Source organism: Colletes latitarsis, chromosome 2, assembly GCF_051014445.1.
Source record: "Colletes latitarsis isolate SP2378_abdomen chromosome 2, iyColLati1, whole genome shotgun sequence".
NCBI lineage: Eukaryota > Metazoa > Arthropoda > Insecta > Hymenoptera > Colletidae > Colletes > Colletes latitarsis.
The window spans coordinates 21,854,987-21,868,864 of record NC_135135.1 but is presented as its reverse complement, the minus strand read 5'-3'; the positions used below and the strand labels follow the sequence as shown (position 1 = coordinate 21,868,864).

At 46.2% G+C, this 13,878-nt stretch overlaps 1 protein-coding gene across 4 annotated transcripts in view; it reads left to right on the top strand.

The window, feature by feature from the left end:
* Positions 1–13,596, top strand: part of Syn1 (Syntrophin-like 1) — a 467,877-nt gene extending 454,281 nt beyond the window's left edge. For all 4 annotated transcript variants that reach the window (XM_076783677.1, XM_076783678.1, XM_076783680.1 and 1 more), the window contains 3 exons: positions 4,585–4,799; positions 7,702–7,919; positions 9,201–13,596. In XM_076783677.1, the coding sequence (XP_076639792.1) occupies positions 4,585–4,799; positions 7,702–7,919; positions 9,201–9,293 (526 nt within the window). In that variant the 3' untranslated portion in view covers positions 9,294–13,596. The remainder of the gene's footprint in view (positions 1–4,584; positions 4,800–7,701; positions 7,920–9,200) is intronic.
* Positions 13,597–13,878: the final 282 nt, after the last annotated feature.

The window sequence follows — 13,878 nt, the reverse complement described above, 5'->3', positions numbered from 1 at the left end:
CCTCCGGTCTTACGAACGAGACTAATACATATTTTCACTAGTTTATTTACGCTAGAACTATCGAAATTCTCACAATGTTTCATTCGTAATTTCTAATACAAATTTTTACGAATTTACTGTGGTTTTCTATAAGAGAATGAATAAACATTTATTTTTATTGAATTATACGTCGAGTATCTATCGTTTTAATTCCTTTGGTAATGGGGTTTCAAGATCCCAGAAAAATGGGCCGAAAAAATACATTGGGTGTGTTAGGGATAATTAAAATCGATAAGGTAGTACGTGATCTACGTACGAAATGACGCGTGACATTTATTGTTCAAATATATCTACCATGTATGTTTGTATGTATATATGTATGTATATAAATATGTATCGCGTCGTAAGGAATGCTCTCGAAGTAAGCCGTGAGCCGTTGTAACAGTAACAAAGTAATTTGCTTGTCGTCTAAAATAATAAAAACTAAGGATAAAACTTAACAGGGTGAAAGATCGACTCGTATACCTCGTGTGTGACAATACTCTAAAATCTTCGATGAATCAATGAGAATCGAAACTAACCTAGCGAAGAAGCTCTATATTTATGATGACCTATGCAAGGCGGATCGCAGCCAATTTGCTAATATTATTTAATTTTTAATTAATAATTGCATTACCCAGCTAAAGGCGATACGATTATTAATTAAACGGTAAATAATATTACCCAGGTCTCACCACGCGGAGGTTGCTGCGAATGGAGACCCACCCTAACCGATTCCCAACCACCCTCCATTAATAAAGATCTGTGATCAACGATCGTTGGTCGAACAAGAAACAAACGAAAATGCAACCAATGAAAGATGCACAACCAACGAAGAGAGTTGAAAGAATTTTGAAAAAAATATCCTGCCTAACTATAAATCTAAATTCGTCTATATCCTACCTATCTAATCACCTAACAAAATACATAGAAAATATATTTATTATTATTGATCCTTCGACGAAGATTTCCTGAAACATACTGTTACATCCTACCTAGCTATAAATCTAAATTAATTTACTGCCTATCTAATCATCTAACAAAATACATAGAAAATATATTTATTATTATTGATTCTTCGACGAAGATTTCCTAAAACATATTGATACATCCTACCTAGCTATAAATGTAAATTAATTTACATCCCACCTATCTAATTATTGAACAAAATACATAGAAAATATATTTATTATTATTGATTCTACGACGAAGATTTCCTGAAACATACTGATACATCCTACCTAGCTATAAATCTAAATTAATTTACATCCCACCTATTTAATCATCTAACAAAATACATAGAAAATATATTTATTATTATTGATTCTTCGACGAAAATTTCCTGAAACATACTGATACATCCTACCTAGCTATAAATCTAAATTAATTTACATCCCATCTATTTAATTATTGAACAAAACACTTACTACTTGTTGTCAGTACATAGGGTAGTTACCAATGGTCATCTGTAAAGTAAGAAAATATTCCTATTATGACAATAGCAGGTGGACAATTCGTTAAAGCGAAATTGGAATCAGATGATAAACAAGAGGTGAGGAGAGGAATTTTAAACAATTCTTACCGTTGGTCATCACGGTCCGGCACTGGTCAGTAGTGGTCAGCAGTGGCACACCATCACTAGTCAACACTGGTCAGTAGTGGTCAGTTCTGGTCAGTAGTGGTCACTCCTGGTCAGTCCTGGTCACCAGTGGTCACCCCGATTCACTAATGGCCAGAGGTAGGCCCCCGAATTCGCGAGACCCGATCCTCTTGGAAGTCCCAGAGGTACTGAAGAGTATGCTACCAGTGACTCTCCATATACCTGTTCCTAAGGCGGAAGAGTGGGGAGACGCAGACCAAGTTGATAGCTAAAGACAATCTGGTCTACCGAAGAACTATTTCGGTTGGTCCTAGCTCTTTCCTGGACCTTTGATCTTGATGTCAGCCTCACTGTTGACCATCGATGACCATTACCTACCCGTTGTTAACAAGCGAATAACCAACGACCCATAAAAACCGCCACAAAGTCGAAGATTAAAGCCTTCTTACAAGGATCCCCTTAAAATTGAATGCACGATCTTTTTAACATTTTGTTCCACTTTGAAGGAGTGTATCTCAAGACCAGGAAATAAAAGAATAAATGTTAATCGGACATCCCGACGTGAAAATTCGAAAATGATTTTAGCATCCTCTTCTCATGGATGGTGGTCAGTCGAGAAACTATCCACTGAATTAGTAACGTTGAACAGATAGCTGTAGTATGTGCGTAAATATACGTGAGTTGACTATGGAAGTTTCCATTTTTTATTCTGATGTTCCAGGGTTTAAAAAGCTCCTTAAACGAGGTTGAAATCTCTCGTTCGAATGGATAAAAAGGATCCAGCGGATAGCTTCTAAGCACCCCCCTCGATCGTTCCAAGTAGCCGCCACAGTGAATTTACACGGGTGAAAAGTCTGTTTTCGTTTTCGTGCCGGTCTCGGACAGAGACTCGAGCACGCGACGATCGCCAGCCACAATCGGCTGGATCATTACTATTCTCGTTGCATTCGTCGCGACGCGCGAACCTTAATGCATTCGCCGCTCCCGTAATTCTCTCACGAAGCCCCGCGTGCCATCGCCGCCCCCCCCCCCTTGTCGCGGAAACTTTCCCGTTTCGAGGCATCGACTATCAGAAGTGGAAAACGCTTCCAGGGGTCGGGGAAAAGCCGTCGAACGCGATCCGGGGGGAACGCTCGAGTTCGGGATTGCACCCGGAGGAGCTCATACGTTATTCCTCGCGCACGCGGACGCCCCATGCAACGGGTGTCGCCGTTATAATCCGTCCCGCGGAGTCGAAAAATTTTATCGTTTCCCGGGTCCGCCGGAAGGGTGATTTAATTTCTATATTTCTGAAGTTCCGTGTCGTCTCTCTCGGATGATTTATTCGAACGGTTTCGAAGGTGACCGTAGCTGTCCCTGGCCGATCGAACGGACCATCAATTACCCGGGGACCGGTCCCGGAGAGTCTCTTTCCGAAAATTTCACGCGACATCGTTCCGTTGATCCCGCGGACCGTGAAGGGTGGACCGGGCGCGGCATTTTTCCCCGAGTCTGGCATTATGCCGGGGCGTCCGCGTGTTTTTCTCCTTTTCGCCGAGGCGGACGAGGGGGGGGCGTCGTCGGGCTGGCATTTTTTCAGTGTCCCTCGGAAAAAATCTATAAATCTCGCGCGTGAGCCGGCGCGTACGTCAGGACCATTCGTCAGCGGGCAGATTGCAGCCGAGGGGTGGAGGGAGGGGGGGCTGGATTTCGAGCCACCGTCCAATGGGGGTGGTCGAAAAAGGCTGGACGGCCACCCTCTGTCCTCCGTTAGCCCGGGACGGCTTCGTCCCCGCGCGCAATAAAACCGCGAGCGATTTTTACGATCGAGGCCGGATCGCATGACGAGGTAATTTACCTTCCAAGAGAATTCTCGGCACGCTGACGCGGTGGTTACGTGTCGAGCCGCGCCACTTCAACCCCCATCGACGCGAAACCCGCGGCTTTCCACCCCCTGCGCCGGCACTCCTGCGGACGTTTCGCCCGCGGCTTTTAGCGCCGCCAGACGATGGCCTCTTCGGGCCCGTTCCTCCCTTTGTTCACAGGTCGATTGCTATTGCGGGAGCTTCCGCTTCTTCTTCAGCGACATCGATTTTTAGCAGTTGCAAAGGGATCGATGAAAGCGTGCACGCGTGGAGGGAAAGAATATTTCTATGAGTGATATTAATAAAGGTATCAATGGAAGTTTCGTTACGTTAATTGGCGTATCCTGTTCCTAAAATTACACGGTCGACGGGCCACGATTTCAGACAATAGAAAGAATACGCGAGGAGAGTTATAGCTTGACATGCCTCGTCGAGGGTCGTTAGTGGCTCGCGATAAACTTCGCTGTTTAGATGCCCTCGGAGAAACTAACTAACTTTATCTTCATCGCCTGTCATCGAAGAGTATTTCGGTAATTACTCTTTGTTCAACCGTGACGTTCAACGCGTTGGACTGTCGGACAAATATATTTCCTTTAACATTTCAACTTCTGAATTAATCGCTTTTGTCCCATGGCGAAAAGTCCAGTCGTATATCGATGATGTGACAGTCAGAGTGTTGGAAAATATTAGAATTCAGAATACAAACCGCCTGTATGATCTCGCCAAGCGTATAGGTGCATTTTACGAGGACGTAAACCTAACTTGGAACATCGTTGCGATTTATTAGTCCAGCAACGTCTTCGCGGAGGATCGTATAAAATCCATTTCTCGTTCCCGGTTGCTAAATGCTATAACAAAGTCTTTATTGCGGTCAAGCGAAGACACGTATACGTTGCACGACCGAGGAAACTGCGTTCTACAAACTCTTCGACATTGCCTCAATTTTTTTCGAATTTCTATCAATTATTTTAAACAGTACGAACAGCGTGAATTAGTAAGACCGTTTAGCAGAGATTTACTACATCGAGCGTTCGTTTAAAAAGTTCGTCGATCGAGTCTAATTTGGTCCATTTGATCTAATCGACTTTAGCTGACGCGTGGTGTTGTTTGAAATGTTTTCAGATTGGTTTCGTCGCCGACAAGACCGAACGAGGCGGCGAGTAGCAGTAGCGGCGCGACGCAGCACGCCGCGACGTTCGCGGTGCGGGTGGGCACGATCGACGGCGTCGTGACGCATCATCTGCGCGCCGAGACGAGAAGGGACTTGGCAGCCTGGGCCAGGGCGATCGTTCAGGGTTGTCACGCGGCCGCCCACTCGTTGCGCGAATACACCGTTCGTAAGTAATCAATTTTCAAACGAACTCCCCTGGAGCAAACGAAAATAACTATTACAGTCTGTTTGACAAGAGCGTGTACGGCAAAACTTTTTTCTGTGAACCGGGGGAGGGGGGATTCCACCTCGAGCAGGTAACCTGGGCTTTTCCCTAAAATGCTTTGTATAGAAATCCTCAGTTTTTACCCAAGCATGATCGTAGAAGTACATATTTCACTATGAGTGCCGCGTACGCATCACGTTACGAAGCAGTGTTTCTGTGTTCTCATCCTAAAGGACCAAAAATGTCCTACACAGCGGCTTCTAAATACATGAAAAAGTCCAAGACGTTTGTTAGTAAGTGGGTGAAACGATATTTGGAGGTAAAAAATGTCGATGACCTGCCAGATCGGGGCACTACGCCGAAGACGTCAAAAAAAGAAGACAAATTGATTTTACGGGAATTCGAGAAAAATCCACGTTTATCCTTACGTGGTGGACAAGCAGTTTTGTGTAAGAAGGGTTTGAATATATCATGTGATACTATACGAAGACGATTATTGGCAAATGATGTGAAATTTAGAAGCACAATAAAGAAACCGTTACTATCCAAAAAACATGTCGAGAAAAGACTCGCTTGGGCGAAAGAGAATTTGGGTCGCAATTGGGACAATGTAATTTTTTCCAACGAAGCTTCATTTTGGGCACGTTCTTCCATAACCCATACCTGGTGTACCCACGCCAATAAACTTATCCAGCGGACCGTTAAACACCCGGTAAAGGTGCATGTTTGGAGTTGTTTCTCGAAGCAGGGATTCGGCACTTTATACATATTCACGGACAATTTAAACGCTGCAAAAATGGTTGAAATCTATCAGAGAGCTTTATTAACATCCGCCAAAAGGTGGTTTATAAGGAAGAACAAATACTGGCTACTACAAGAGAACAACGACCCAAAACACCGAAGTCGACTCTGTACTGCGTGGAAAGAAGAAAATCACATTGATGTGCTGGATTGGCCTTCACAGTCACCGGATGCAAATCCAATCGAAAATGTTTGGGCAATATTGAAGCTCAGGCTTAGGGGAAAGAAGCTAAATACAATTAAACAGCTGTTTCGTCAAATTCGATTAACGTGGAGGTCCCTATCTCAAGATTATGCGATTAAGTTAATAGAAAGTATGCCTCGAAGATGTCAATTAATTATTGATAATGACGGTGACTGGACAACGTATTAATAATAAAGCATCTTAATATACATCATAAAGAATTTGTGTATTTTTTTCCAACTTTATATCTCAAATAGTTTTCGAGTTTTGCCGTACACGCTTTTGTCAAACAGACTGTACGTACCAAAGTAATCCAAGTAGCACTCTTTTAACCCCCTGCCCTACGATTTAACAGCGTGGTGTCCACGGAAAAGGGTTAACGGAACCTCGATGCTCCCCTAGATTCTTGTAAATCGATCGAAACGTGAAAACAGAACGAACATTTAGTCGAGAAAAGATTGCGAGTCCGCCTTTGGGTTTCGTTTCTTTGTCGGTCCGTTGGTCGAAAGAGAAATATGGCGAATAAAGAGCGGAATTAATTGTGCTCCGAAATTCCAGACATCGATCAAACTGTCCCCGTCCCTACCCCCTCCGGCCCCTCGGGAAACAAACAAATATTTTCCTATTTCGTTTTCGAGCGTAATCGTTCGTTCCACGGGTCGAGCGTCCCGTGTACGCGTTCGAACGTGAAATAAAGAGCGGGAGAAAAACAACGGGGATCGCGCGCGCATACATCTTCCCGGAGGAAAGGGAACCTGCACAACCGGGATATATTCCGATCCTCCTCGTTGTCCTCGACGGGCGAGAAGCGCGTCGGCCGTTCGCTTCGATGAATTTTAATTTCTTTCCAGCGTGAACGAACGGCAATAATAAATCGAGATTAATGCCCGACCCAGGTTCGCGCGAGCTTTTTTCGATCTCCACTCGTCAAATCCATCGATCACGAACACCCTGGGTCTCCACGGCCGGAGAAGGACCTCGAATGGACTGGAAAAACCCGCGGAAAAGAATATCGCGAGCCATCCAACGGCGTCTAAAATTTCCACGGTGTTCGGTTCACGGGCAATTGGGCAGAAATAATCGAAAATTCTAAAGCTAACTTCAAGGATATCAGAGGAGAGGTCAGAGGACACGTAAAAGTGTGCTACTTGGGTAAAATATTCAATCCCTTAACGTTCATGCCCGAGTCTGCTTTGAAAAACGATATTTGTTTAATCTATTGGTTTAAGGGATGATAATATTTGTGGTATTTCAAATTATACGTTGAATACAACATTGCAAGTAACAAGAACCGCATTTTTAGAAACAGATCCAATAAAGAAAACTGATCATTCTTGGTTAACACTAGATTTACGAGCATTGATCGCACGTGTATTTATCGATACCTTTCATGTCGACGATTACCTTAAAATACGATCTTTCTTTTAATTAGAATATGTATTCGTGTCATTGTATCAAACAAATTCGACATAAGTTGTTAGAAAATAATATTTACGCGCTCTGCAATTTTAAATATGGAATCTGACATCCGTCAAATTGTCGGCTTCCGTAAATCTAGCGTTAACCCGAAAAATATGAGCGCTAAGGGGTTAAAGTCTCTTGGTGCGGGTAGAATCGATGCTCCAGAATTTAATTTAACAAGAGAGTATAAATGCGACGGAATATAATGGTTACGCAAATAAGTCTCCCGGAACGTATGTAGAAACTCGTTGAAAGAAAATGGCAGAAGCAGTGTAACGTTCGAGACTACGTTGCAGGGTACATGAGGAATAACGAGACGTTTGCTTTCTAACGAGAATAAAATATTAATGTAAAAACTGACTGGAAGCGGAGTGTATAAAAGGCAAGGTAAACATAGGTATCTTTTGCGATTTCCAGGGTGCACGTGGCAAGGGAAAGCTTGCCAGTTGGTCGTGAACCACGAGGACGGTTTCGCGTTGTATGCTGCCGGGACCAGGGGCGTGGGTGGGAACGGGCTCAATCCCGGCTCACCCCCGGCGCCCTTGTGGAGAAGATCCTTCGACAAACTGAAAATGTCCGCCGACGACGGAGCGCGTCTGCTGTGGCTCGATTTCGGCGGGGAGGATGGCGAGATTGTGAGTAATACACGAAATTATTTCGATCATTAGTAAAGCGAAATAAACATTAAACATTAAAGAAGAAACTTAATAGCTCCCTTTTTATAAATTTTGAACGACAAACAGAGATTCATCCGATCGAAAGAAATCGAATTTTCTCTCGAGAGTATCGAATACAGTGAAAAGATCAGTTAGTGCTAAAATTCGACTATGGTAGGGAGGCAACTGCGTGAAATTAGCCCGAGAAAAATAGCTCGCTGGAACAGACGTGGCTGATAATGCCGCGACAAACGAAATCGCGATCGAAAGGACGGGCATTGTGGGAAGAGAGCGGTGGTCCCTTTCTTAGCGGGCAAAGTATTGAGAATTTTAATTGACTCGGCGCAGACCATCGAGATGATTGTTATCGTCGACGGGGCGCGTAGCTACCGCGAAGGAGGGAGGAGCTGTGCACCAAGTAATCCCATTGTGCTCGTCACTTTCAAAGAGCCCTCGACGCGAACGATGCCGGAAATACGTACTTTACATCTTCTCCGAACACTGTCGTCCGGTACCGTTCAATGGCCATTCATAACCGCGCGCGGTGGGGTGGGGAAAGAAGCCATCGGAGGAGAGAATCTACCGCGACAGACGTCTCGATGGAAAAATTATTCCGCTCTCGAGCAGCCTGAAACGAACCTGCAAATGGAGAATCCTCGAAATCGTTCCCCCCTCCCCATCTTCGGAATTTTTATTAAGCTCGACGATGACCTGGCAAGTTCGACCCCGACTGTTCGATATCCCGAGAATATGTTCGCGATAAGCAAAACACAGGAGACTTTATTGTTCTCCCTACGACTCGTTTCCCTGTTCATAGGATCTCAGTAGTTTGAGCACTGATGTTTTTTTGGTGAGGATAAGCATTGCGTGCATGTATTTTTAATGAAAATTTGTATCCATTGGTGCAGTCCCCTCCCTTGCAAAGGTCAGTACTATCTGAGGAGGACGCTCGTTTATTTCAACTCAAGTTCGGTTAACAGAAAACCGTCAAGTTAAGGACAGCATTTTCGTCCTGTAAAACTAGATTAATTAAATACATACTTTAGCAAATAAATATTCCAAATCAATATCAGACTAATAATAGACGAAACGCAGAGTTTGTAATTCTTAATTTGAATCTCTGGAGGAAAGTTAAAGTCCTCCGCTTGTTGTCGAGCATTCGAAACTCGAGTTTGTTTCAGCTTAGAAGTAATGGTAACTTGGCGGATTCAGTGATCCCCGGTTCGACGGCTAAACTTGACGATCCGCGTACGGTTTCAGGAGCTGGACCTCGAGAGCTGTCCGAAGCCGATCGTGTTCGTCCTGCACAACTTCCTCTCGGCGAAGATCCACCGGCTCGGATTGAGCGCATAGGGGTACGAGGGGGCCCCGACAGAGGCCCCCGACCTGCCGCCCCACACCACCAGGTCCGTCACCAGCGTCTTCCTTCACTGAACTCGATCCAATCGGAGGAGAGGAGGGAAGAGAGAGGGTGCCAGGCAGGAGAGAGCAACGAAGACCACACACAGAGACTCGACGGTCCGGGAAGACGCGTTGGAGGTTTCCGCCGGACATTCGCATGTTCGAGACGATGCTGAGAGAGAGAGAGAGAGAGAGAGAGACTCTTTTAACGCGAGGGAAAATAGAAGAAAGTATATATGGGCGACTCGAAGCCATCCACCTTGGTCGCGATTTATCGAGGAAAGTACATCCGTAGGGTAGCGTCCGGCGGGAGATTGGGTCGGGCTGGAGGGAATCGTAACTAATCAACGCGCCTAAGTAACCAATTAAAACTATCTACCTAACGCTAAGTAAGAATAACACGACCGGATGGGGGGGGGGGGGGTGGGGGCGAGAGGACTGAGAGGAGAGTCCAGCTGGTCGACGAGGAACGTTCTCGATCGAGAACGCCGACTAGAGGAAGCTAATCAATTACTGTCCAACCGCGCGCTGCCCGTTGGCTATTTCGGGCTCCGAAACTTCTTCCCTTGTCCATCGAATCCTCTTCCGCGAACCGTGGTGCGACCAAGTTCGAAAAGAGAGGGGGACGTCGCGCCAGGGGATGTCCTTCGACGTACGAAAAGAGACTCGGAAGTTTCCCGTCGATTTGCGGCGGGATCGCGAAACTTTCCACGAGATAACGCGTCTCGCGATTTACGCGGAGCTCTCCCGGAGATCGAAACGTCGCGAATCATTTCCGATCCGATCGCTATCGACACCGCGAGTTTCAGAGTTCCGACGAGTCGTCGAGGGTCTCACGGAGCCAGCCGGATCTCGGGACAGTTAAAAACGGACCCGAGCGAAATCGAAAAGGACGAGACAACGATCGCGTGGGATCTCGTCGAGATATCGGGGAGGCTCGATCGAGGATCGTCCGATCTCCTCCGAGCGTAGACCAACGGGCGGACGTTAATAGTTGTTTTGTACGATTCGTATTCTTAACGCGAGTAAGTGTAAGATGCCAAGAAACGTCGATGTGTATAATGGTAGCTGCGGGTCTGCTGCTCGATGTTCTTCTTCTCTGAGGGCCAATTCGCGGCGGGGCGATCACCGTGATACCATTGTTTCTTTGCTTCCACGGAAAAGCTTGGAGGCTAAGCTTTGGCCAGAAATGTTCCTACGACGTGCAGAATCGCAGGCTGCGAAATATCCAATCACGCACCCCTTCTCGCAAATCGAGACCCGGTTGACGAGGCAGCTCGATTTGTAATAAAACGCTACCCCCTTATCCGTAATCTTCCTTCTCGCAAGTAGAAGATATCGAGTGACTAGCGCTCTTTTTATAAAACCAAAATTTAAGACACGACAGATTGAAACTTGATCCTGGAATATCAACCAAAAAAGTAGCGTTGAATATTGAAATTTTTTCGAATTATAGCTTTGTTTTCGTTTCAAATTATAGACTTTTAGCGCTGTTTAAAAGAGAGTAAGGTAAGGATTATCGTAGGATTGGTCGTGGGCTAGATTTTGAGGCCGAGAGAGCGCTGGTGTCATCGGTATCCTTTCCTCGTTAGTCCGTCGATCGCAGCCTGTGTTCCAGGAAACCGAATCCCAGGTCGCGGATCATCCCGGAAGCGGGTGCCGGCCGCAAAAGTGTCGCTGGTCGCAATCGTGAACGGAGAGGATCGTCGCGATCCAATCTCGCCGCGAGTTAGCCCGCGTGGGCGGAAGAGATCGGGCCGGACCGACGATTTATTCGCATTACGAGGCTACTCCCGAAGCCACGAACAACTTATCGAACCGACAAGCGTCCGCGCGACATCGGGATTTCCTTTCATCCGTATAAATCCGAAAGAACGCACGGGAGAACGAATCGCGTTCGCCGCGCGACGAATATATTCGACGAGCAACTTGCACGATCCCAGATTTACGGGCGTTCCATACTTACGGCCACGGAACTCGTAAATGTCGTTCGTTGGCAATTTAAATTCATGCAACGAGCCTATATTAACCTAACCCCTTGACTTACGATTTAATTCCAAATAATTTCTCCAACTATTTAATTTTGAATACCTCGTGAATGTAAAAATGTGTTGATTTCAATTTGTAAGATTTGACGACGGTGGCCTCACAATTGCGAATCAAGAACTTGCGACGAATCAGACACGTCGCTGTATGGCAAGGGGTTGGAAAAAGAAACTTGATCCGTAAATCTAGCGTCAACGTTTCTGTAGGAAAAATACAGTGTCCAAGATTTCTTAATTTATATAGACGTCTCCGTTAGCCCAGTGTGCACCAAAATGGCGGAAGTAACCGGACGAAGAGGCGTCGAATTAGTTCGTGGACCCGTAGCGTTTCGTACAGAAATGTTTTTTAAAATTGCTCCGCGGTGTTCGGTGAGCTGCGAACGGGTTTCGTTCGATCGTGATACACGGGGTCTTCCCCGAGAATTGTTGAGTGTTACCAGAGCGGCCGTACAATAATAAGATTTCGACATTAAGTAGAACATATCAACGAAGCCACGTACCATTGGATCGCGTCCATCCGTCGTCTCCGGGTCGTTCCTTTCGCGACAAGGAGGCCGTCTCGGTCGCCTCGTTATTTCTGTACATAGATCTTTACCCTCGGAGGACTCCAGGGCGATCGTTCGCTGGGTTTCACGGCGACTCGAGCGGTCTTCTTGCGTCCTTCGTTCCCGGTCGAGGCGGTTTCAGGATCGTTGAGCGTGCTCCACTAGGTTCTCGCGAGTTCGCCTGCGTCGGATTCGCGGACCCATCGATCGTCCGCCATCGTTGACGCTTGGACGATGGAACACGCTTTAGATGGACAAGACGTTATCAGCGGGAACGTGTACTTTTCCCTTCATACGCTGATAATTCGTCGGATCGGTGGCGTCTCGCGAGAAAAATCAACGTTGCTAATTAGTATTGAGTGTCGTATCGCCCGTCGTCCAAGCGTTGACCCCTTGCCCGTGATTATGTCACGGGGGCCAACCGTGGCGAGCGTCGCGTATTATTGCTTGGTATTCGATGGTCGTTTAGAGAATTGAACTTGCGAAAATGTTCGGGCACGGTTGTCTTCTAGCAAAATTGACTCGAGTCGTCGTGGATCTCGAGCCCGGTCACGGTTGAAACGACGTAGATCGCGTTGAACTTGTAACCGGTTAGCAACTAGTTCTCACCATGAATGAATTACCGCGACGCGTTCAACTGGCCGATTGGATTACCTTAACAAATTCAACCCGAAGCGGGGGCGACTCTTTCGACGCGTGCAGGCCCGGAGCTTCCCGTTCAACGCCTTCCACTTCCGGCAATATTCGTTTGTCCCAATCACTCGGTTAACCCTTCGAACGTAATTCTCTTGGTGAATAATTTTATTTGATACGTCTGAATTTTTAAAACATACCTTCGTAGCATCGAAAGGGTCAACGACCTCGGAGGCGTCGAATCGGTCGCTACCCGCTTAACTGAAAATAACGGCTCTTCTTTCCCCAGCACGCTTCGCCCAAAGTCCTGAAAGTGTCCCCGTGTATATTGTAAAAATCTCACCCTCGTTGGGAAAACGAACGAAAGGATCGTCGGTCGCGTAAGCGAAATTACAAATGGCCGAACGGAGTAACGGTTTAAGTCGTACGATCGAGGGGGGGAATTAACGCGTTGATCGAAAATTACGTCGACAACGGATGGCCGAACGAACGCGAAATAGAAACGTGTTCCGGCCGGATCCAGCCCGAAGGCCAGAGCTGCGCATTTTCGGCGCTAAAATCGCAAAGTAGAAAAACCTGTAAATGAGCGAACGCGTCGGTACGAATTAATTTAAACTCTTCCGCGCGATTTAATCGGCCGAACGAGAACGGTAGAGGGAGAAGAGAGAGGCCGGGAACGCGACGCGAAAGGAACACACGCCCCCCGCGAGCGAGCGTTACGCACGCATTCACACGCACACACGCCTAGAGGAACGAAGAGCAACGTCGTTAAGCGCGGGACAAGTTCGGAACATCGACGATTCGGTTGGAAGGATTTGCGCGTAAACTGTGTATTTTTCTAATGATTTAGGACGTTCGACCGGTCGCGGCACCACGAACGCGCCCGTTTTTCTTTTGCCCCGGTTCACGGGACACACGCAGTCCTCTTACGTTTTCATTTTCTCTAGGTTTAAGAGACGTTAACGTGTATATCTATGAGTTACCAAATAAATGAGAGCGGTTAGAAAAGTTACAACCCGATCACTCGTCCTCCCCCACCCACCGTTATACGTACAAACGTGTTTCGATGTTTACTGTTTTATTCGAAACTACTTCGAACGTCGTTCAACCACGGGAGAGCCCCAGGAAGAAAAAGAGTCCTTCAGGTAAGCATTTCACGATTTTACTATCAGCGACTTCCACGATCAATATTCATCATTGAGTGTATGTTTTTGATTAAACGTCTGACTGTTTTTTAGTGTAAATAATATTCAAATTTCTCTGGTGCGTCTACCGAAATAAATAAAATATTGAGACCACGCCCACGAGCGTCTT